Source organism: Phocoena phocoena, chromosome 1 (assembly GCF_963924675.1).
Source record: "Phocoena phocoena chromosome 1, mPhoPho1.1, whole genome shotgun sequence".
In the NCBI taxonomy this organism is placed as follows: domain Eukaryota; kingdom Metazoa; phylum Chordata; class Mammalia; order Artiodactyla; family Phocoenidae; genus Phocoena; species Phocoena phocoena.
This window is the reverse complement of record NC_089219.1, coordinates 3,080,041-3,101,773: the sequence shown is the minus strand read 5'-3', so window position 1 is coordinate 3,101,773 and position 21,733 is coordinate 3,080,041. Positions and strand designations below refer to the sequence as shown.

The 21,733-nt window shown below is 51.6% G+C and overlaps 1 protein-coding gene across 1 annotated transcript in view; it reads right to left on the bottom strand.

The window, feature by feature from the left end:
- Window positions 1–5,277: 5,277 nt before the first annotated feature.
- Window positions 5,278–21,733, bottom strand: part of AJAP1 (adherens junctions associated protein 1) — a 61,251-nt gene continuing 44,795 nt past the window's right edge. The window contains exons 2-5 of the mRNA XM_065894822.1: window positions 16,804–16,891; window positions 14,313–14,555; window positions 12,407–12,538; window positions 5,278–5,312 (exon numbers count right to left, since the gene is read on the bottom strand). Of these exons, the coding sequence (XP_065750894.1) occupies window positions 12,466–12,538; window positions 14,313–14,555; window positions 16,804–16,891 (404 nt within the window). The 3' untranslated portion in view covers window positions 5,278–5,312; window positions 12,407–12,465. The remainder of the gene's footprint in view (window positions 5,313–12,406; window positions 12,539–14,312; window positions 14,556–16,803; window positions 16,892–21,733) is intronic.

The window sequence follows — 21,733 nt, the reverse complement described above, 5'->3', positions numbered from 1 at the left end:
CTCTGTTTAGCCCACTCTTTACATTCAAATGCAAACTCGAAACCCAGAAATGCAAAACTGCCCAACCATGCCTTACAGTTTTTGGAATGAAGGGCTGGAAGCATATTTCAAAATGGCAATCAATCATTTAAGACCTGGAAGGAAGCCCCAGTAATAATGCTGAGTGTAACTAACACGGAGATCTTGGCTCAGAGTAGGCGAAAAAGCACAAGTTGGGAAGAATAATCAAAGATTCTCAGATGGTGAGAGTTTGGCTCATTTATGTAGGCTGTGCTATTTACATCGGAAAACAAACAAACTATCAAAAAACAGTACGGCATAGGAAATTGACAAACTGCACCGAAGTAACCACTCCAAAATTACATGAATCATAGCGTGTTTTGGAATAAAAGCAGATGTTGTTTAGAAGTATGTTACTGAATACGTTCTGTATTGAGGTTGAACTTTGGAAAAGGCAGCTGCCTTCTCTAATGAGGAGGGGTGGCTCTCCCTGGGGCCCCTGGTGTCCAGTGCACCTCCTCTTTGTCCTTGAATTCCTTTGTCCTCCTTGAGACCTGGTTGACCTAATGGTGACTTGACAACCTAGGGATGGGGAGGGGACCTGGGAGAGAGGGGGACAGCCATCCAGGAAGAGACCAAGTTCATCACCTGGGCGACATACCTCATCCTGGTCCCATCTCTCTGTTTCCCCTGCCGTGTCACTCCTTGCTAGAATGACTGAGGGGTGGAAGAGCTTGTCATGACTAGGACACCTTATTCCTCAGCACTGCATTTTTATCCAGGAAATAAGAGTAAGGCGTTCTTGCTCCCTCAATCTCAGACCGACCTTCAGGAAGCAAGTGATGATTTCCCAGTTGGAAATGATGGCCAGATGAAGAAACCCAGACAACTCCCATTTCTCTTTCTTTCTTTCCTGTCATTCTGCTCTGTTGCCTTCCTATCACTCATCGTTCTATCGAAATTATTGTTTGCTCTGTGTCAATTGTCTTCCTCTATCTGCACAGAAAGTAAAACCCACAGGGGCAGGACCATGTCCATCTTGCTCCTCACTGATCACCAACATGGCAGAAGATCAACAAGTCTTTGTTGAATAAGCAGATGGATGGATTTTCAGCTAATTGCAGGAGCCACAAAGAGATGTTTCTCTCCTAAGTGCATATACGGGTAGTGCCTTCTTAAAGAACCCCCATGCTGCAGCAAGAATGACAGCTGAATCTCAACAGAACTCAGTATCTTTTCCCATCCTAACTTGTACAATAGCTCCTTGGAAGAGCCAGGGAAAGAGAGCCCAGTGGAATGTCGAGACTCACTTAGGCTGAGATCTCCCTGATGAAAGAGTGTCAAAATGTAGACAAAGAAAAAGTGTGTAGGCGTGCCATTTTGAAATGAAAGGTATGAGAAGATCCAGCCTGACCATAAAAGAGCTGCTGGTCCCAGCCCTGAACCTCAGCCCTGGTTCCTCTTATTATCTTCCAAGATAAGCATCTTGAGCTACTGATCATGCTGAACCATCTGGGAGAAGAAGCGAAAGCGATGGAATATCTCTGTGGGCAATAGAGTCAAATGGAGACCACACGGGGCAAAAGGGTCTATTTTCTATTGTGTCCATTTCATGAGCTAACACATGGGAGTGGACATCCACACACAGAATTCCTGAAGGCCAAAACCTGTAAGGAAAGTTCTGATTGATGTTGAAACGTGGCCGAGAAAGAGTAACAAACTTGTCCGAAGTACGAATGTTTGAAGAGGGCAAGGTCCCTGCAGTAATTACTGAATTCCTGGTGGTCAAATTCAGAGAGGTGGCGGGATCTGCTGAGGACTGTAGGCTTCTAAGTTTAAAATGTCCCGTGGAGGACTGAGATCAATGTCTGGGAGTTGAAGGCAACCCGAGAAGTCCACCCGCACTCAGGACTGGGAAGGACTGGAAACACTTCGGAGAAAACACGGCTTCCTAAGTGGCCTCTCCTTGGACACTGCTGGACTCTGAGTCCGGTAGGAAAAGGTCAGGAGGCTTTCCTGATCTTGCCTGGAGCATCTTCCCCATGGCACTCAGAACTTGTAAATGAAAGGAATTACACTCGTTATTTCAACCAGATAAAAGTGGCCTCAAGTACACACAGAAGTGATTAAGCCTAGAAACAGACTTGACCACAGAGCAGAGAGTTCCTGAAAGCCAAGCCCTGTTGTTTTAAAAGTTTTAAGAGTCGATAGGTAGGCAAGGGACAGAGGTGATGTGCTGCCCAGGGGCTGATGATTGTGGGGTTTCAGACTCCCTGAGGGGATAAGATGGAGGTGGACACGTCTTTGGGGACCTCACCAAACAATATGGTGAGTACCTCCCTTTGAATACCTTTCTTGAAGAAGAAGAAAAAAAAAAGCTAAAGCAAATGTAAGAACTGGGGCCCTGGGGCCTAAGAAGTTACAGCTCTGAGGTTGATCACAGAGGGATCGCTGATGGACTCTGAAATCCAAGGAGCCTAGAAGAGGGAACACTGACTGACCCAGGACATCACCCCAGGGCTGAGGAAGGGTGGCCGGGTCAAACTCATCAGACACAGATACATGCAATGCTTGGACACGTGTACACGGGGCCTGATTCAGGAAAAATACCACATTGTATTGTTTCATAGACTTGACTGTGGGTGGAGCTGAGTTTTGTAAGCCCGCTCACTTTCATTTGTTATCTCTTTGTATAGAGATCATGTTTCCAGGTAACCATTAAAAAAATAAAATAAAACATCTCTACACACACTTCCTCAATCATCATGAAATCGTAGCTTTCCCCAAAGTGGATTTGTCTTGACAGATGTTAGACTTCCCGGTGGGGAACTGCAAGTGTGGCTTGTCTGGTGGCTGTATGTGTGTCCCCCAGCCCTGCCCTGGGCACGAGCCAAGGGGCGTGTGTGTGTGTGTGTGTGCGTGTGTTGGGGGCGGGAGGGGTCGTTATTCTCAGGTTCCTTGCAAAGCTCGGTACCACCTGGTGCTCAGGCATCCCGAGGGCAGCCTGAGGTCCGGGGAAAGGGCCGAGCTGCAGTCAGAGGCGACGCAGTAGTCGCTGAGCTGCATCCCTGCAGGAATCCCAGGCTCTGCTGTCAGTGGTAGAACAGGCCCCTCAGCCACCACCTTCGTCTCAGAGCATCTGACACAGAGCGGCAGGTCCCTCGGCCCTGAAGGATGCTGACAGCCCTCAGCTGGCGCTCACACCAGGCTGTGCTCGCCTGAGTCAGGAAGGCCCCAGAGCCGCCCTCCGGTGGGAGAGTGACCCGAGGATAATGAGATGTGTGAGCTGGATGCCGGGTAGAGAGTGGAGCGCAGGCCGTGCTGTGAGTCTAGAGCCTGGAGGCGATGGATGTCAGGGGTGGATGTTTGCTGCGTCCTGTTCAGGCTTTGCGGGGACATGGGAAGTGACAAAACGAAAACCAAAAATCCTACTTTGGGAGCAGCTATCACCAATACCGATCTTAGTGGGTGTGACAAAAATGAGGTTTTCCCTCCACTGGCATCATTTTACTGTCCCATATTTCAAAAGGTACCAAAGCCAACTTTTCAAGGTGTTGCAGAGGGAGCCTGGTGCAAGAATCAGGTCACCGGCCTGACCAATAAGTGGGAGGGCGGTGGGGGGAGTTAGTTCCCTGCCTGCCAACCTGGTCTGTGGCATTGCAAGCCCTACTGGTGAAATGACTCATACGAGACAGGCCATGTGTCCCGAATCTGGGGTCCCCAGAAGGAGGACACGCCCTCTGCCTAACTGGGAAGCACGAAGCCCAGATAGACACCCCCATCCCTTACAGTGCCCCCCACTAACCACACGATGGGGCATCGGGGTGCCTTTGTAAGGTGAGGGCTGGCAGGGAGTATTTTCAGCGAAGTGTGTGGCTGGGATCCTCTGTAAGGAGACTCCTGTCTGGGCCCCTGTTTCCACTGGGAGGCTCCACAGCAGAACCCTTGATGGCAGAGCACACAGGTTGACCAAGGGAGCCAACAAGAGACAGCATCTTTGCCACCATCTGCACCAAAATTTAAAGTCACTTGTGGGCTCAGGAAAGAGCGGGCAACCTCTGAGTGCCAGCATGTGGGAAAGAAATGCAGAGCACACCGACCCTGGGCTCCAGCGCTCCTTGCCAAACGAACGGGGAGCTCACATATTTCTGAGTCCTGCTCTGACATATGCACACACATTACAAGGATGTATTCCTTTAATTTTTGCAACTGGAAAATTTCTTTAATTCGGTCTGTGCCTGTATAACACAAAGATGGCCAAGGATCCACCAGCCCCCATCAATCTGATCCTCAGGCCCATCTGTAGGCGGCTGGCCACACACGTGTGCACATGGCTATTAGGTAGCTTCTTCAAACAATTCAATGAAAAAAGATCGTATTTATGTGTCTATAGATTACGTATATGTATGGATGTATATAAAACCACGGCATTCTTCATTCTGGCCCAAGATAATAAATCACACATCGCGCCACTCACCAAACGCCTAGCAAACGCAGGACATGCCATTCAAGGGCCAGTTGGCGTGCATCAAGGCCACCTGGCATGGATGGCAGTGGGACACCAGGTCACCAGGAAGAAGACGCTCGCTCGCGGAACTGCATTTCCGATATATGCATATATATGTGCGTACGTGTGTGTGTATGCACATGTATGCCTGTGTGTGTTTGCAAAGTAGAAAACACCAGTTCATTCTGTTCATACTAAGCACGTTAAAGAAATCGGATTTTGTAACCGAGAACACGTGTTTTCTTTAAAAAGGAACATTGAAGGTCTTCAAAAATTGCTACAGTACAAAAAAGGGGTGTGTGTGTATGTGTTTGTGTGTGTGTGTGTGTGTGTCCTTATGTATTTATATATGTACATTAACCAGAAATAGCAACTCTATCGGAAGAGATGCCCACTCCCGTTTTCTGTAAGATTTCTCCTCGTGGTTTGCTTGGCTTCGGCTTTGTCACCAAGTCTCTCGGGTCAGTACATGGCACATAATGGTATTATTGGCACAGGTTCAAAATCGCAGTACAAATCCCAGCTTCCGGTGTGTCCTCCTGCCCTTTCTCTGTCTCCAGCTCTTTCTCTTGGACCATCTTCTTTCTGTTCCCCAAAGAAGCTCTCGGAGAAGGCAGTTCCCCATAGGCGTCGGCATTTTTATAAAAATATATTTGGCCTATAGCGTCCTGCTCTGTGAGTTCCCCACCGGCAAACAGAAGTGGTAGGTGTGGGGACACTCCCCTTAGATAGTTTAGTTTTAGGTTTTGTGTTTTTTTGTAATTTGTAAATTTTTTTTTTTTTTTACAGGTTCACCAACGGAATCCTGCATGGAAAGAGAACAAGGAGAGATTAAATGGCAGCGAGCTGAGGGCAGGAGGTGTCTACGCAACTCCTCTGAGCCTCCGTCACCGAGACCCAGGTGCACAGCTCCCTGGCTAATGATACCCAAGTGTCCTGGGGATGCCAAGGCTGTCTCACTGGACCTGGTCACCAGGGGCTGGTACACATGCTAGGAATCCCGGGGTGGGGGGGAACCTCGTGTTAACTACGGTAACTGATGGAGTGGTCCTCCTGCCTGCGTGGGAGGGGGGTCTGGGCTTCACAAGAGGGTGCTGGGCCCACCCCCAGCATTAACTTACAAGGGGTGTGGCACCCCAGGCCTGCAGGTGACTGAATGCATCCAGCATCCTGCTTGCTCCCTTTCAGCTCCCACCACCACAGGCAGAGGGACCGCCAGCTCTACAGAGGGGCTATGGGAAGCAATGGAGTCCATTTCAATCCACTGCTCAGCTGGACGCTCGCTGAGGCTGGGACTCAGGAGAGGCTAATGGATTGCGTCAGAAAAACCACCTCCCGGATCTCCCCAAGAGGTGATCTTGCTGGAGACAGAAAGAACGTGAACCACCATGCTTGCAGGCCAGGTCAGAGGGCTGCAAAGAAGCCGGTGGCTCTTGCCCAGCCTGGGGTGCCACCTCGGAAAGTGGGGACGCCAGAGTCATCCTACCTCAGTGACAGACCCCGAAGTCAGCATCCCCCAGGGACTCAGAGAACTACAGCCATCCCAGGCACGGCCAGGTGAGTCGGGACGCCCCACGGCTCAGGCCGGAGGGGCTTTGGCTCAAAGCTGCAGCTCCATTATGAGGATGGGGCCATGCCTCTCTCTGCTGTCACTCAGAGCCCTAACCTGCACCCACACTGCAGGAAATGCGGACCCTCAAATGGTATAAAGAAGAAGGTCATGGCACCCTTCTTTGAAAGAGAGTAGGGGGTAGGGTTCTTTCTCCTGAATCAAATAAGCCCGCTGGATGATCCTCGACAGGACAGAGGGCTGAAGGGCATCCAGGTGGGGGGACACACCTGCAGCCCGCAGGAGAGCATCTGGTCAGCACTGACTCCGTCATCTTCTCCAAGGGCATTGGCATGCCAAAGTCTATTCCACGTGGGGAGGGGGTGGCGGTGCCCATTCCCTCTTCAGGACCCCTCCCAGTCTGGACGAGGAAGGCAGGGCCCCTGCTCATCACCTTGCCTTGCCTTTTACCTCTAAATGACACCTGTTTGGGCAACTCCAGGAGGCCAACATGGGGCATCTACTCATCTCCTGTGGGATGGCCTGCCCTGCTGTGAGCAGGGGTGTCATCGCGTGTGATGAAACGGACATCCCGTCAGATGTGTGCTGGACCACTCTCGGCAGCATTATTCCAGCTGTGCCCTGGCCCCTCCCGCCTCCTCCGCTTTCTAGGATTTGGGGGTGGGAGGTGGTTAAAACAGAGAGGAATGTCCCTCTTGTATGTCTATCTGTTTTCTAATCTTTTTTTTTTTGCGGTACGCGGGCCTTCCACTGCTGTGGCCTCTGCCATTGCGGAGCACAGGCTCTGGATGAGCAGGCCCAGCGGCCATGGCTCACTGGCCCAGCTGCTCCGCGGCATGTGGGATCTTCCCAGACTGGGGCATGAACCCGTGTCCCCTGCATCAGCAGACGGACTCTCAACCACTGCGCCACCAGGGAAGCCCCTTTCTAATCTTTTGAAAGTTAAAAAAATGTGGAGACAAATCCTATGTGATCCCCCCTTATATGTGGTCCCTAGAGTCGTCATGGAGATGAAGAGTGGAATGCTGGGTGTTAGGGGCTGGAAGAGTTAGTGTTTAAGGGAGACAGAAAATCAGTTTGGGAAAATGAAGAGTTCTGGAGATGGATGGTGGTGATGGCTGCGCAAAGCAATTGTGAATGTACTTAATGCCAGAGAACTGTTCTGTTAAAAGCAGTTAAAATGATCAATTTTATGTTCTGTATATTTTACTACAATTTTAAAATTTTTAAAAATACATTGAAAAAATATGGGGACACTAAAAGCTGGGCCTAGTGACCATTTGCCCAGTGCTGGGACAGTCTCCGGCTTGAGCTGCTGCCCGCTGTCCCAGCAGCAGGATGACCACCGCCCCCTCTCCACCCTCAGGCGGGTCCAGGGTGGGGCTGTGAGCCACAGGGCCTCCTCCCCTAAGAAGGAAGGTTTCCTTGAGAACTGTAGCCTGGGGCTGCTCTCCTGTCCTTTCTTGTGACCTTAACCAGACAGATCAAGGGAGGTGCCTGCCGCTTCTGCTCCTTCCCTGGGGCTAGTGTCTCCTAGGGGTTTTTCCAAACAGATATTATCTGACACTTAAAAGTCTTCAGTGCTTCTACAGTGTCTCCTCAGATTCTTCAGGACGAGGTCCCGCCCCCTCTACCCCCATCCCTCCCTCTCCCTCTCCCTCTCCCCCTTCCAGGTGGCACCCTGGCCTCAAATCGCAAATCTCCCCCCAAGTTTCTGCTGACGGTCACCTCCCTGGGGAGGCCTTTGTGGATACCCTCTCCTTTCCTAAACATGTTCTCTGTTTCATTTCTGTTAGAGCATCGGTTCTATGGCTCCTCAGGCACAGGACGACCTGCACTGGTTTGTATCTGAGCATATATATGTCACATATCACCCAAGTGTCACAGGGTGCCTGCCAGGTCCACCTAGGTTTGCCCAGGTGCCAGCTTGGAGCCTGGCCTGGGGAGAAAAATCAACACCGGATGAAACTCAGAGAAGAGGCATCTCTGTGAAAGCAGCTTTGTCCTCATCCCCTTATCTGCCTGGAATGACCTTCACATGTTGCCTGTCTGGGAGGATGGATGGAGGGGCTCCTGGGCCACATGGGGGCCAAGCCTCTTCCAAACCTTCCAGCATCTGCTTCTATCTGGCATCTCAGGATGAAAAAAAGGAGAGAGAGAGAGAGAGAGAGAGAGGGAGCGATGGCTCCAACTCTGCGCCTTGAGTTGCCATTGGAACAGCAGTGCTGGCTTCCTGCAGAGGTGACTGTCCCCTGCAAGAAGAAGGAGGGGTCTGAGGCTACCTGGCCATCTTCCAGGCCTGCCCTACATTCCAGCTGAAACCCTGCTGCTTACACTCAGCTCGTGGGGGAGGGCTCGGGTTTTTCTGCTCCAAAGGCTCAGAGCAAGAGCCTCTCAGCCTGGCAATAACCCTGGGAGGGGCGGGAGGGGGAGGTGCGTCCTGCTTGGAGAAGGGCACCGGCGAGGTTGTGTACCCGGCGAGGGTGTGCATGCAAGACTCTGGGCCAGAAAGCAAAGCTGTGGCTGCTGAGAGATCTGAGCGATCGGATCCGGGATGAATTCTGACTTGGGAGAAACCAGTGCCCTCTGCTGCTCAGAAGGGGATGCTCGGCTCCTGGGCACCCCGGGCTGCGAACCACACAGGGGGTCCTGGGCTTAAAGATCAGCATCTGCTTTTGCAGAACAAAGAGAACAGGCAGAAGGCAGCAAGGCCTCCTGGAGCGTGGAGCCTCTAGTCAGTTTCTCCACTTCCCGAAAAAAGCTCCTTCCCCACCGGTTTCCTTGGTGCTGGTTCTCAGCTTGGGGAGAGAATGGTTTCCAGGAGGGTCCGGATGTTGCTTTGAAGAAAATGTTCCTTTGATTTACAGAAGCTGGATATTCTGTTAATGTATTTTTTAGAACAAAGTGGGAAGGCTCAGGTGCGTTTCTTGTTTTTTTTTGTTTTATTAGTTATATCTTTGGCGTGTTTTTGAAAATAATAATAACACATGATTTATTTCTCACTTGCTTCAGATGCAAGAGCTTTTATGACTTGTCAGGCTGGGTTCGGAATGAAGTGGCCTTGGCAGACAGAAAGATCTGAACACTGATGAGGTTTTCTGAAGTTTACTCGCTACGTGAAAAATGACAGGAAATTAGCCCAAGAGCCAATGAAAGGTGTGTGTCCAAGGTCCCTTTCCTCGGAGCAGGAAAGGCCACCTCATTTTGTCTCGTCCAGAGCATTCAATCAGGCTCCACCACGGAGGGGGTTTGAGGCAAGAGTTTGCCGGAATCTCTCGTAGAGGTTGAATCTAGGCAAACAGGCTTAACTTCTGCCCAGGCTGGGTCACCTGTGTGCACAAACCCCAGCACTGGGCGGGGCTCAGGTCCCAGCTGTACGTGTGGGTTAGCGTGTGCGTGCAAGACGCGGCGGTAACAAACTGCTGTAGCATCATTAAAAATGCATTTGGAGAGGCTTAACAGTTATGCAAGAGATAAATATCTCCGCTGGCTCTTAAACCTTAATTGAATGCTTTCGTATTAATTGCTATTTATTTAAGGGACAATAAGAACCCCAGTAAATCTGAACCGTCTTCCTGGCTCTTCACCACTCCATCTTCATGTCCACGCACTAATTGTAAGCATCAGGGATACTTTGAATCCAAATGCTTTCCTCCCAGTGTGTGATAAACCATCCGTCCGAGACACAGCGAAGGGATGTGGAAGCATTTATCAAGGACTAACAAGGCTGCTCGCGGGGTCTTCCTGGTCCGTGTCTGCGGGAGGAGATGGCTGGAGGAAGCTGTTGCCCCGAGTCTGCAGGCACGGTGTCTGAGCGTGGCCAAACTCCCAGTAAGTCCCGTCGCCTCTTCTCACCTCCCCAAACTGCCCACCTGAGATCCACGTGAGTGGGTTGAACTCTTCCGACACAGAGGTGCCCCCTCCTGTAGATGGGGGTGGTCCTGAAATAGCTCCTCGGGCGGAGCTGGGAAGTGGGGTCCAGACACTTTCCTGAGAACATGGTCCCCGGGGCCATCTAGGGTGGCACGTGGGGAGAGCCTACCCCACTCCTTCTGTGCCCCATGCTGCTGGAGAGAGAAACAGGCTAATGGGACAGGAAGGTCTTCTGGAGCAAAGACGTGAATAAAAGCACCTTTTCCCCCCCAGTTTGATTTTCTTTTAAAGCCAGGGAGGTGGCTCCATATTCCGATGTGAATGAGGAGGTCCTCGGCCCAGGCTTTTGGAGGCTCGGGGGCTGGCCTCCCACCTGCAATGTCCCTGCCCTGCAGAGTCAGGCTGAGTGTCCCCAGCAGGGATGCCAAGGCAGCTGGAAAGCCGACCCTCATCTCCCACAACCCGAGCCTCTTCCCACTTGGACCCAAGCCTCTTCCCACTTGGGGTCGGGCCGGGGACACAATGGGGCAGAGGCATCCACGGGGGATGACAGTCAAGGCTCTCTGACCGGTGGTCAGAGCATGGCCCTGGAGCCAGGTGACCTGGGGTCACGTGGCCCTACCACTTACAACCTGACTGCCCTCACGCAAGTCACCTCCCCTCGCCGGGCCTCAGTTTCCTCTGTAAGATGCACTGCTGAGAAGACCGAATGAGTCTCTAGACATCAAGAGTGCTCCAGTGAGCTGCCATGTGAATGTCCCATTAGGGAACTGTCCCCACCCCGCCCCAGGTTGGTGCTACCTGGAGTGGAAGGCATGTCCACCTCCAGGGCCGCAGGCCTGCAGCTCTTGGAGGAAGAGAGCAGAGGTCTTGGATGCGCACAGCTGGCATCTCCCAGGTCAATGCCTTATGCGTTTATGCATTTTTGAAATCCCTACAGAGATGCTGGTGCCCACCTGGCCGCCCTGCAGAGGCGTCATCAGGCAGGCAGGAACTCCGCAGCTAACGGGCAGGCTCCCCATCGCTGGCCTGGTCAGAACTCCAAAGGGAGCTCACCCGTGGCCTTAATGAGGAATCATATCCAGGCAAAGTCACAAATTTCTGGTGGATGAGCCATACCCAGGGCATCTGGCCCTTGAATGCTGGGAACAGACCTCCTCTTACCTGCCTCACCTGCACATCTCAGCAAAGGCCTTTGGGTGGGGAGGTCACTTTCCCTTTTAATCTCATCATATTCCTTCATCCATCAGCTGAACATAGAGCTAAGTGGATCATTTTGGCTTTGGGACAGGAAGTGAGGGCTGGAGATTTGATTTGGAGCAAAGATGCAATTCACTAGGGCTGGGATTAGGAACTGATTGATTCACACCTGCTTCTCAAAGCAGCTGGGCCCCCGGACCCCAGCTAAGTGTTGCAAGCAGAGGCCTCTGAGGGTCCCATGTGCACCCCAAGAAGACACCACCCTTGCCCCAGGCCCTCCCCTGACTCTGACAATGGCATTTTCCGCTCAGTCCCCGTATCAGAAGATGAGCAAAAGTAAGGGAAAAAAATTTTTTAAATATCAATAAGCCTAGAAATTGGGTTCCCTGCTCCTGGCAGGAATCTGACGTCACACTTAGAAGGAATATCTGGGGGGAAAAAGATGCTCTGTGTGGATGAGCAGATGTCATCCTTTGAAAAACCTATAACATCAGAAGAGAAAACGATAAAAAACCAAAAACCCTGGTCGCCTCTATTGACTGTGCATCCAGAATGTGCAGTCACGGGGTGAGATGCTCTTCCCCCCAGCAGCTCGCGTGTTTGGGAGGTTCGGCACAGAAGAAAGCAATTTAACCTGAGCATCAAAGTCAATATCACTGAAAGCAAACCAAATGTTCCTATCCAGCAGAGCGTGGAAAACTCATCCTGTTTTGGTACCGGTCCCTGGCTTCAAATTAGTAGATGTCTCAACTCTTCACTTTCTTTCTTTACCATTGTCTTTCTTATCTCTTATACTTATATTTCAAAATTGTATTTTAATTCCACTCTGTGTTCTCCCACCTCTCCCCGCCATGTAAAGGTGTGATGGAGGCATGACGTCTGCCCACTTGGCTGGGGCCCTGATCTCTTCTCATTGCGGGAAATGAGAGGCGTACTTGTAGCTTGTTTCCAGAACTGGCGTTCCCTGCCCTACAGGCCATCCTAGGGGATGGAACGGCACTGACGGAAATGGCCAGGGTGCCAAGCAGGGGGTTCCTGAGTCTGTTACTCCCTTCCTCCAGGACATGGGGCATTTCTAACGAGCACAGCAGAGAGACCACAATCCCAACCCTCTGGTTTGCATCCAGAACGGTGATGCCCTTGGAATTTCACCTGTCATGTCCAGAAGGGCTCCCAGTTATCCCAGAGGCGAGATGGGGGTGGGAAAGGGGAGGCCAAGGGAAAACCAATCAAGGTCCAATAAAAGAGGTACGTACCATAAAACAGACACATGGCGTCTGCCCTGCCCCCAGGAGGTAAAAAAGCCTTCGGCCAGTCAGCAGGAGATTTCAAACCATTTCTCAGACACAAAGGCCACAGGAATAAGATGCCGATCAGAAGAAGAGGGTCTGCAGTAAGCAGAAAAACGGGCTCACCAGGGCTGGTACATAACACCTGACAACCAGGCCGGCTCAGACCTGTGGCAGAAAACTGGCTTCTCGAGTCGAAAAGAATCCCAGGAAGGTGATGCTCGGCCTGGACCCACTGGCCTCCCCTCCCCATGCTGCCCAGGGCTCCCTTCTACCCTGGAAGGCCTCGGAGGACAGGCAGCCTGAGGGATCCACACATGGGAGGAATCTGGTGCTGAGACCCACGGTGGTACCATCTCCAGATTTCAGTTTTTGATTTCCAGGACAAGGCAAAGCTCAGGGTCTCTGCCTCTGAGGGCAGAGATCCTACCCACGTTACTGCACATTCTAGAGAGGGCAGGGCCCGATGCCTAAAACGCGCACGCCCCCTGCCACCAGGTGTTTCATCCCCTTTGAGACCGAGCTACCATTTCCCAAGGCCAGTGAGAACCAACAGAGCTTCACCTTCAGCCCCAGGGCAAGAACCTGTTCCCTCCAGCGCTTCCACACCAGCCAGCTATGCCCACCCTGCACGTGGACAGGGCTCTCCTATGACATAGGGGCAGCAAGAGACACAGCGAAACACCAAGACCCATCCACTCCCTTCCCCCTCTTCCCCCAAAGCCTGAAGCACTGGTTGGCCGGGATTTACATCCAGACAGGCACACACGCATTCAGTGAAATGGTTTGAAAATCCTTTTGCCAATTCTTTGTGAACTCGTCCTTCTGGAAGGCTGGAGTGCAACCCACGAGCTCCCCAAATGCTGTCGAGTAAAAGCAAAGTCATTTAGAAGGATGGTCCTGAGGTTTCTGCTCTCTGAGGTTTCTCCACCCTCCTCCTCTGGGGAGGGAGCATCTCAGATAGACAATACGGCAGAGTCTGGTGTGGAGACACAAGGAGAGGAGAAGCAGAGGGTGTTTAAGGAACACCCACTCGCTCTCCAGGACAGGACAAAGTGACATTAACTACGGGCACAACAGCTGAAGGTCCCCCCGAGTCTCCTCGACCTGGGTTCTGGGAGAAGCCCCGTAGGGCACCTTGGGCAGTGTCCCCAGCCGCCACTCCTGCCACTGACTGTGGGCCCCTCAAGCCAGCCTGGTGTCCTGCTCATTTCTTCCTAAGATCTCTAAGTTATTGGAGAATTCTTTTTTCTTTTAATTTACAAAATGATGCATGAGTGTGTGCTCCCTTTAAAAAAAAAAAGAGCTATTGATGTTTTAATCTAATTCTGGATAAACCTTCAGAAGCTGACTCAAGGGTTTCTTAAATATTCCCAGGGATGGTTTTAGAGGCATGTCTTCTTTGAGGGATTACATATGATTCATAAAAAGGAGTGTTTAATAACCGGGAGTCTGGTTGGTATTTGATATCTTTGCGAGATTTGCTGCTGACATTTTAGTGATGGGGGTTCAGAGATATTGACCGGGGAGGGGACCAATCGTGATTTGTTGACATTTGGGAGGCTTGAGACTGTGAGGCTGGCTTTTGGATTCTGCACCATAATGCCCGCTCAGCCTCCGCCATGCGGGATCCAGGGCCGGGTAAGACAAGTCCGTCCACCAAGCGCAGGGGTCTGGAAGTGAACCCTGGCTGCTGGATGTCTTAGCACCATTTTACGTCTACTGTGCCCCTCTGGTCTCTTCTCAGCAAACTTAGCTGCCTGTGTTTGCCTGGACCATCACAAAGAGATGGGAAGGCCGCCTGACACAGATAAACAGCCCCTGCATCCCCAGGAGGGGACAGCGGCCGGGTCTGGCCCAAGCCTGTGCTTACCGGTTCCCGTTAAACGTGGATTTGTACTCCCCGGCTGGGTGCAGCGTCTCGTCGGTGTACACGGGCACAGACGCCCGGACACACTCGTGTGAACACTGGAGGGTTTCGTTATAGGCCGTGAAGATGTCCAGGCTGCTGGGCACCCGGGCGGTCGTGAAGTCCGTCAGGTTCTGGCAGCTCTCCTCCTGATGGTTTGCCTTCCGCTGGTGGCTGTTCCTACGAGGGTTCCCGCTCTGGGCGCAGCTGGAGGAGAGAGGAGTCAGGGTGGGGGTGGGGGGATGGGCAGACGCCGAGACCCTCAAACACCTCCAGTGCTTACACTGTGGAACCTTTATCTCCAGGCATGAATTATACACCATTTAATATTAAATGGTAATTCCTAGCCTCTTCAGAAAGATCAACCACAATCAAGCAATCAGCTCTTTTTTCAAAAAAAAAATAAAATAAAATTTGAGTTTTAAATGCGGCCATTATTGCTGGGAGGATTAGAAGGTAAGGGGTTGACCTGTGTTATCGGAGAGTGGAGGCCTGGTTTGGCCAAAGAATGTCAGCTTGGGCAGAGGCGCTGACTCAGTTTCCCCAGGAACACCTGGATGGGATGGAAACTGTGATGGGTGCCCATGGGGAAAGCCATGTGCACAGGTCGGGGTGGCCATCGTTCATTTGGAATGGACCATGCAATTATCTTTGGGGAGAGTTAAAACTGGGGAACCCTTATCCTCAGCCCCTCCTCTGCCCAGGCTCACAAGTCGGAAATGAAACTGGACCATCGGGACCTATGGAGAGAACTGTGCTTTGTGCCCCGGGAAGTACCCACCTTAATTCCCTGTTCTTCTGGACCACAGAGGCTTCCAGACGCTGTGTAGACCAGACACGGGGGTCCCACCCTTGTTGGCCAAGGGATTTGATGGAGAAGGTACGCAGGGACCCCTCCCGACCCCCGGAGGGGCAAGTTCACAAGGATGGAAGGAAGCGCTATCCCCACAGAGGAGGGAAGAGAGGAGGAGACGGGGGGCACCTCATCAGGACACCGGTTCTCCTCCTTCCCCCCCATTCATGCTCAGAGCCTTTGTGAAGCGAGGGGGCTCTGCAAGGGGCGGGAGTGTGAGCCCGTCTCCCCATAAATTGTGTTAACTTCCCGCCTCGTCTTCCCAATGAGAGAAATCCTGATTGCTGGTGGGGAAGATCCACCCATAAACGGAGGTAAGAAGATGGATGTGAAAGCCAGGGGACACCCCCAAGGTCATGGAACCACTCAACCACCGCCCTGAGTCGTCCTTCCCAAAGGACTCTTTGAGGGTTTGCTGTAAACCCAAAAGTGTGGGCAAACCAAGAGGAAGCTTGCCTGCCTATTTCAAAGTCACAAAGTCCGAGGACTCCTCTGGGGGAGGGGCTTTCCCTCACCAAGATGGCCAGCGGGACTGGACCCGCTAAACATCCCTGTGGTCCAGGGCTCCAGAGCCCCTTCTCTGGACAGCCAGCCTTGCCCAAGATGCCCTGTTGGGAGCTCACAGTTATCCTTGTCATCTGCCCCAGAAAATGCCCCGGGTCCTGGGACTGCCGGCCATCAGGAGTGTCAAGGCCTTGCTGGTCTCTTCTGGGTGATGCCACTCCCCTCCCCACCCTCTCTAATCCTGGAGACTGGCTTTCTCTTGCATTTCCATGCATTTCTGTTACCTGGAGGCTCCAGGTAACAGAAGGATGGGAGGGCAGCTCCCTCCCATCAGCCTGTCTGACTTCCTACCACTGGTCAGCAGGGGGATGATTTGGGCGTATGACTCTACAAGGGCCGTTCAGCTTTGATGTTAACAGGAGCCTCGTTTGCTGGAGGAGTGACTGCAGGCAGACAGGGGCCTGGGAGGCATGCGAGCAGCGGGGTTAGCCAGAAGCTCCCTGATTTTCCCAGGGGTGTAGCAGGTGTGTACACCCAGCCAAGGCCAACCTCAAAGTAGGCCAATTTCCAGGAGGAAGTAGGCAAAGACAGGCCGCCTGGAGCAAAGCAGTAACCTAGTTCAGCAGACACAGAACGGCTGTGAGAAGAAGGCAGGAGAAAGAGACCAGGACAGCCCAGGACAAGGAGGGGCAGGCAGGGACCCCACCCAGGCTGCCGGTGGGAAATAAGGATAAACTGCGCTGGGAGGGTGACATTCAAAGGGGCACTGGGATCCAAGGGATGGGCTTTGGGAACAGGACACGTGCTGCCTGAGGAACTAAGTCAAGGAGGCCGGGCTCGTGTCCTGCTGCAGAGAAAGCCACCAGAAGGGCAGTATCAGGGAGCGACACCCTCACCAGCCAGCCAAGCTGCCCGGGGCAAAGGTGAGAGGGTTTAGCAGACCAGGAGCTGCGTGCTGTTCTCCATCCCAAACAGAGAAACAATTCCCTGGGCTGTGAGCCGAGATCGCGTTTGAAAAGTAAGGACTTTTCTGTGCGTGCTTCCCCGGGGACCCCTACTGATCCCCGTTTCCAGGCCAGAAGGGCCGAGGATCCTTACCAGTTTTTTAAGACAAGAGTTGTAATCAGAGCAGCTATGACCATGATGAGGGAGACGGTGATGGTGATGATCTGATGGACCGCCAAACCTGGAAACAGAGAAAGGGGGAGGGGGGCAATGAAACCAGGGGCATGAGATGAAGGGGCCCAGGAATGGGGGTGTGGCGACCTGTCCCATCAACCCGGCTCTGAATCCCGGGTCCCATCATGTGCACACACCCTGGCAGGGGGCCCACGTTGACAGGGCCTGCCACACGCTGTGGGTACTGGGGCTGCTCTCACCTGGAGCCCAGGAAGGGAAGCCCCAGCCTGGCCTCTCTCAGTCCCTGAGCTATGACCCGGCCCCTGGGCAGCTGTGTCCTTTCTTGCACCTGCCGAGCCCTTCACCTGGCACAGGTAAGCACTGTCACCCCTCCTTTCTCTCCTCCCAACCTGGGTAAGTTCTGCTCCTCCAGTCTGGGCACCAGGGCAGCTGGCCTGCAAGTGGGAGCAGGGTTTGGCCAGACCCAGGAGGAGCCAGGATGGCCCAGGATTTACTGGGAAGGTGGGGAAGAGAGACATGTATGTTGACACCCTTATAGACTCAGGCACTTGGATCACTGGGGAGCATCTTCCCCTTTCCAGAATACTTTCCAAGAAGTTCACTGCCAGATGAGCTTCCAGGGAATAAAAGATCCAGGCCCAGCCTCAGATGCTTCCTGAAGTCCCAGAAGAGGATCTGCAGTCTGGCCTCGTGGCTCTGTCTCCACTTGTGTGTGTATATACGTGGCTGCGGGAGGGGACAGGGGAAATGGCAGGACAGGGACAGCAGGACTGGCCACTCCAGAAGCAGCCAGAGCCCTGACCGAGAGCTGTCTGCAAACCCCACGTGAGGACCAGGATGGCAGAGGACAGGAACTCTCTCCTCTGCCCCCCTCCTCCTGTATCATCTTTCATCAACCACAGATGCAGAGGGAGAGAGAAAAGACAGGCCGGTAACACCTCTTGTCCCCTCCCTGGCTAGGTTCCAGACAATTCATCTGTTACATCCTTTCTGGGATGTGGACACTAGGGCTGAATCTGCTGGTCAGTGAGGGACACTTGAAAGGTCCAGGGCTCTGGCCCCACCCTCCTCCCGTCAGCAAGAACCACACCTGAGGAGCTGGGGGCCAAAGGCTGTGAGGGGCTCTGCAGAGACCCCTGCAAGTGGCAGCACCCTGCCCCCTGGGAGTGCTGACTCCCCATGTTCTTTCACCTCCGCCATTTGAGCGTCTGTCTCTCTCCACTCCAGACATCCATGTGTAGAGGCCTACCCATCACACTTGAGAACCTGGCATGTCCTGGGGTGAGAACACTGCGTGTGCATGGTCCAGTGTGGAGGGTTTCAGGGTGTAAGATTTTTCTGGCGGCCTCTCAAGGACACAGTCTCACAAACAGGTGTTACCTCTCTACCGAATATGATCCTCATGGGGGGAGTTGTTAATAAATGATTCAAAGTTGGCATGACCAGAAAACAAGCTTTCTCTACCTGGCGGCCTCTCTTCCAGGCTATTTCTGTTTGTCCCAAGGAATTCCCTTCCTGAGTCCGCAGGGTAGGCACCACTTGGAAAACGAGAAAAATCCATGAATGCCATGGGCCTCCCTTCATTCATTCTTTTACCCATTGATTCAAGAATAATTTACTAAGCACCTATTGCATGCCAGTCAGTGACAGTTTTGACTAACTCAGCCATGGTGTCCAGCCTCAGGAACAGATTCTCTGGTGCACATTTTTTTAAGTGGCAGTGTTCACTGTTGGTTCTGGCCAATGGCTTCCCATGCACCTGTGCCCAATATGAGGCATGTACTACAAATTTCTGAGCCGGCTTGCCTTCCCTCTAGGACTGCCAAATCAGCTTGCCAGTGGGGCTGAAAGCTAGTTAGTTATGCCAATAGGGACCACCCTCAATCTCACCATGAAGTGCCCAGCTGCCTCAGTAATCTCTATGTATTCACCAGCTTCCCTGAGACCCAACTCAGACTTCGTTGGCAGAGGGAGGTGGAAATGGATGTCCAGTTTAATGGACAACCAGGAAAGATGCCTGCTCAGTCTTCCCTCACCCTCCATCTACACAATGCTTCTGGTCCAGTCAAGAGATGGCCATGCTGTCATGAAGAGGATGTGCTCCTCCTGTGTCTGTGCTCCCTGTGATGGGGAGGAGGCTGATGATGGTGATGGTGATGGTGATGATGATGGTGGTAGTGATGATGATGATGGTGATGTGATGGTGATGATGATGGTGATGGTGATATTGATGATGGAGTTGGTGATGGTGGTGATGTTGAGAAAGTGGTGATGATGGTGATGGCGATGATGGTGATGGTGGTGGTGATGATGATGGTGATGATGGTTGATGGTGGTGACGATGGTGATGATGATGATGGTGATGGTGATGGTGATGGTGGTAGTGATGATGATGATGGTGATGTGATGGTGATGATGATGGTGATGGTGATATTGATGATGGAGTTGGTGATGGTGGTGATGTTGAGAAAGTGGTGATGATGGTGATGGCGATGATGGTGATGATGGTGGTGATGACGATGATGGTGATGATGGTTGATGGTGGTGACGATGGTGATGATGATGATGGTGAATGGTGGTGATGATGGTGGTGAGCTGATGGTGATAGTGATGATGGAAATGGTGATGGTGATGATGGTGGTGGTGATGATGGTGATCACAAGTACGCTCAACAAGTATTAGCAATTGTCAGGTGTGTATTATCCCATTTATTCCTGGCAACAACCCTCAGAGGCAGATACAATCATCATAAATTATGGAAGTGAAAATCATCTGGGCAAGTTTGTGTAAATTCCTTGGGGCATATAGAATGTGCTGGTCCCAAAGCCCATACTAAGAGCAGTAGTATTGTATGATTTTGAGCTCAGACTTTGTTCATCTCAGTTTTGGCTTTGATCTGAGGTCCTTGCATCTTCCAAGAGAGAGGCTGGCACCTCTACCCTCTATATTCTTGGGGAGAATAATCTTCTAAATTATGGAGGCTGGTGCTTGAGCCTAACCACCCCTTCCATGGATAGATCTCTTAAGGAGTGCTCCAGGCTCATTCCAAAAGCCTCCCAGCCATCTTGGCAGGTCACACCCCCAAACTCCATGGCAAGAACTAAACCATTGTTTCTTGGGCTAAACATGCCATCTTCTAGGTCAGGACAATTCAACATCTATGGAGTGTAAACGAGCACACTGAATGGGAATGAGCTGACAGGAATAGGAGGGATTTGTCCAAATTCAGGCCAAGCCCAGCTAGAGGCACTTAGAGTTCCCTTGGAAGAGCAGGGCACTCTGCGGTCCATGCTCTAATGTCTGCAGGGCCAGAGAAGGCCCAGGCCATCACCGGATTTTTGACCTCACATCTTGTTACCCAGGGAATTCTTCTGTTGAGTTGAGTATTTGCAGTGACCAAAGTCCTTGGAAGGGAAGTGTTCCATGAACAGTTGTATCTTAGATATTTAATTCTCTCCCAATCCCTCTGTGGGTGAGGATGGGAAAGCATTGATTCTCTCCTTCTGGTGGATGAAAGAAACTGAGGCCCAGAGGGGAAGACAGTTGGCTAAAAGGACCCCCTCACTGACGACTGCAAGAATAGAAGACCAGCCCTTTGCCTGAGGTTCTCATGAATCTTTGAGGCCCTTAAGAAAGAGCCAAATCTTCACCATCTTTATATCCACCCCTACACGCCCACCCCACCACACACATAATGCCTGACACAGTACCTTACAAGAGCAGCTGTGTGGCATATTCTTAAATTGATATCTGAAAAGTAGAGAATAAAAAACTAGGGGAGCAGGTAGAAAGGTAATGACATAATTCCAATATCTGCCTTGTTCTGGAGGTCCTTCTCCTGCCTTCTGTGTGAAATTTCTCCATAGGACTTGCCAAGTTAAAATTTGGAAAAAAATGATATGTAGGTTAATAAGCAGCTAGGATCATCTGGGCAGAAATACAAGAATAATATAACAGCTATGCTCTCTAGAAAGACTTCTCTACACCTGTCTTCACACCCATGATCCATTTAATCCACTGCCTATCCTGCAGAGCCAGGACACAAGGCAATTCTCTACACTGGAGTTCCAGGGAAAAATCAAACATCGAACTTCAGATGAACAAATCTGTAACCACATTCTTGGTAACAAAACTGGTTAGAGGCAAACTCCTTACTGCTCCTCACGTACTTTCCTTGCAAAGCAAACAAACAGCCTTTTGCTTCCATGCCTGGCCCATGCATTTTGATGGGTCATTGGGCCCCAGACATAAGGAATCGATGGCTACAAGAAGACCTCACAGACCCCACAGTCATGATGGTTGAACAAGGACCGGGTCTTCACGTGGTAAGAATGATATTTGTAGGAAGCAGATTGGAAGATGGAAACCCCGTAAGGATGCCTCATCCTTTTCCTCTCTTTGGGAGGTCACTCCTAAGAAGATAATAGAACCACTCAAGAAAGTTGGGTAGTGTTTCAAGCATCTGTCCTATCCTTCAGGCCTCCCCAAATGCCAGGAGTTGTTTCCCCATCTTTGTAAGTCCCTTAAGTTTGTGTGGATCCTGGGTAGGCAAACCTTGACATGAAGAGCCAGATAGTAAATATTTTAGGCTTTGCGGGTAGTATGGTTTCTGTTGCAACTGCTCAACCCTGCATAAGAGAAGCCATGGGTCAATGGCACACCAATAAGCATAGCTGTGTGCCAATAACACTTTATTCACAAAAACATACAATGGCCAGATTCGGCTCATGGGCTATAGTCTGCAGAACCTGATTTAGGTGAATAGCTGAAGGTGGTGTGGCTAATCAACTATACAGAAGTATAGAATCTCTTTTGAATGGTTGGTTAAAGTCGGGACTCAAACTCCCAACTTTTGGTCTGTAGAACCTTCCTGCTCTACAATCAAAGG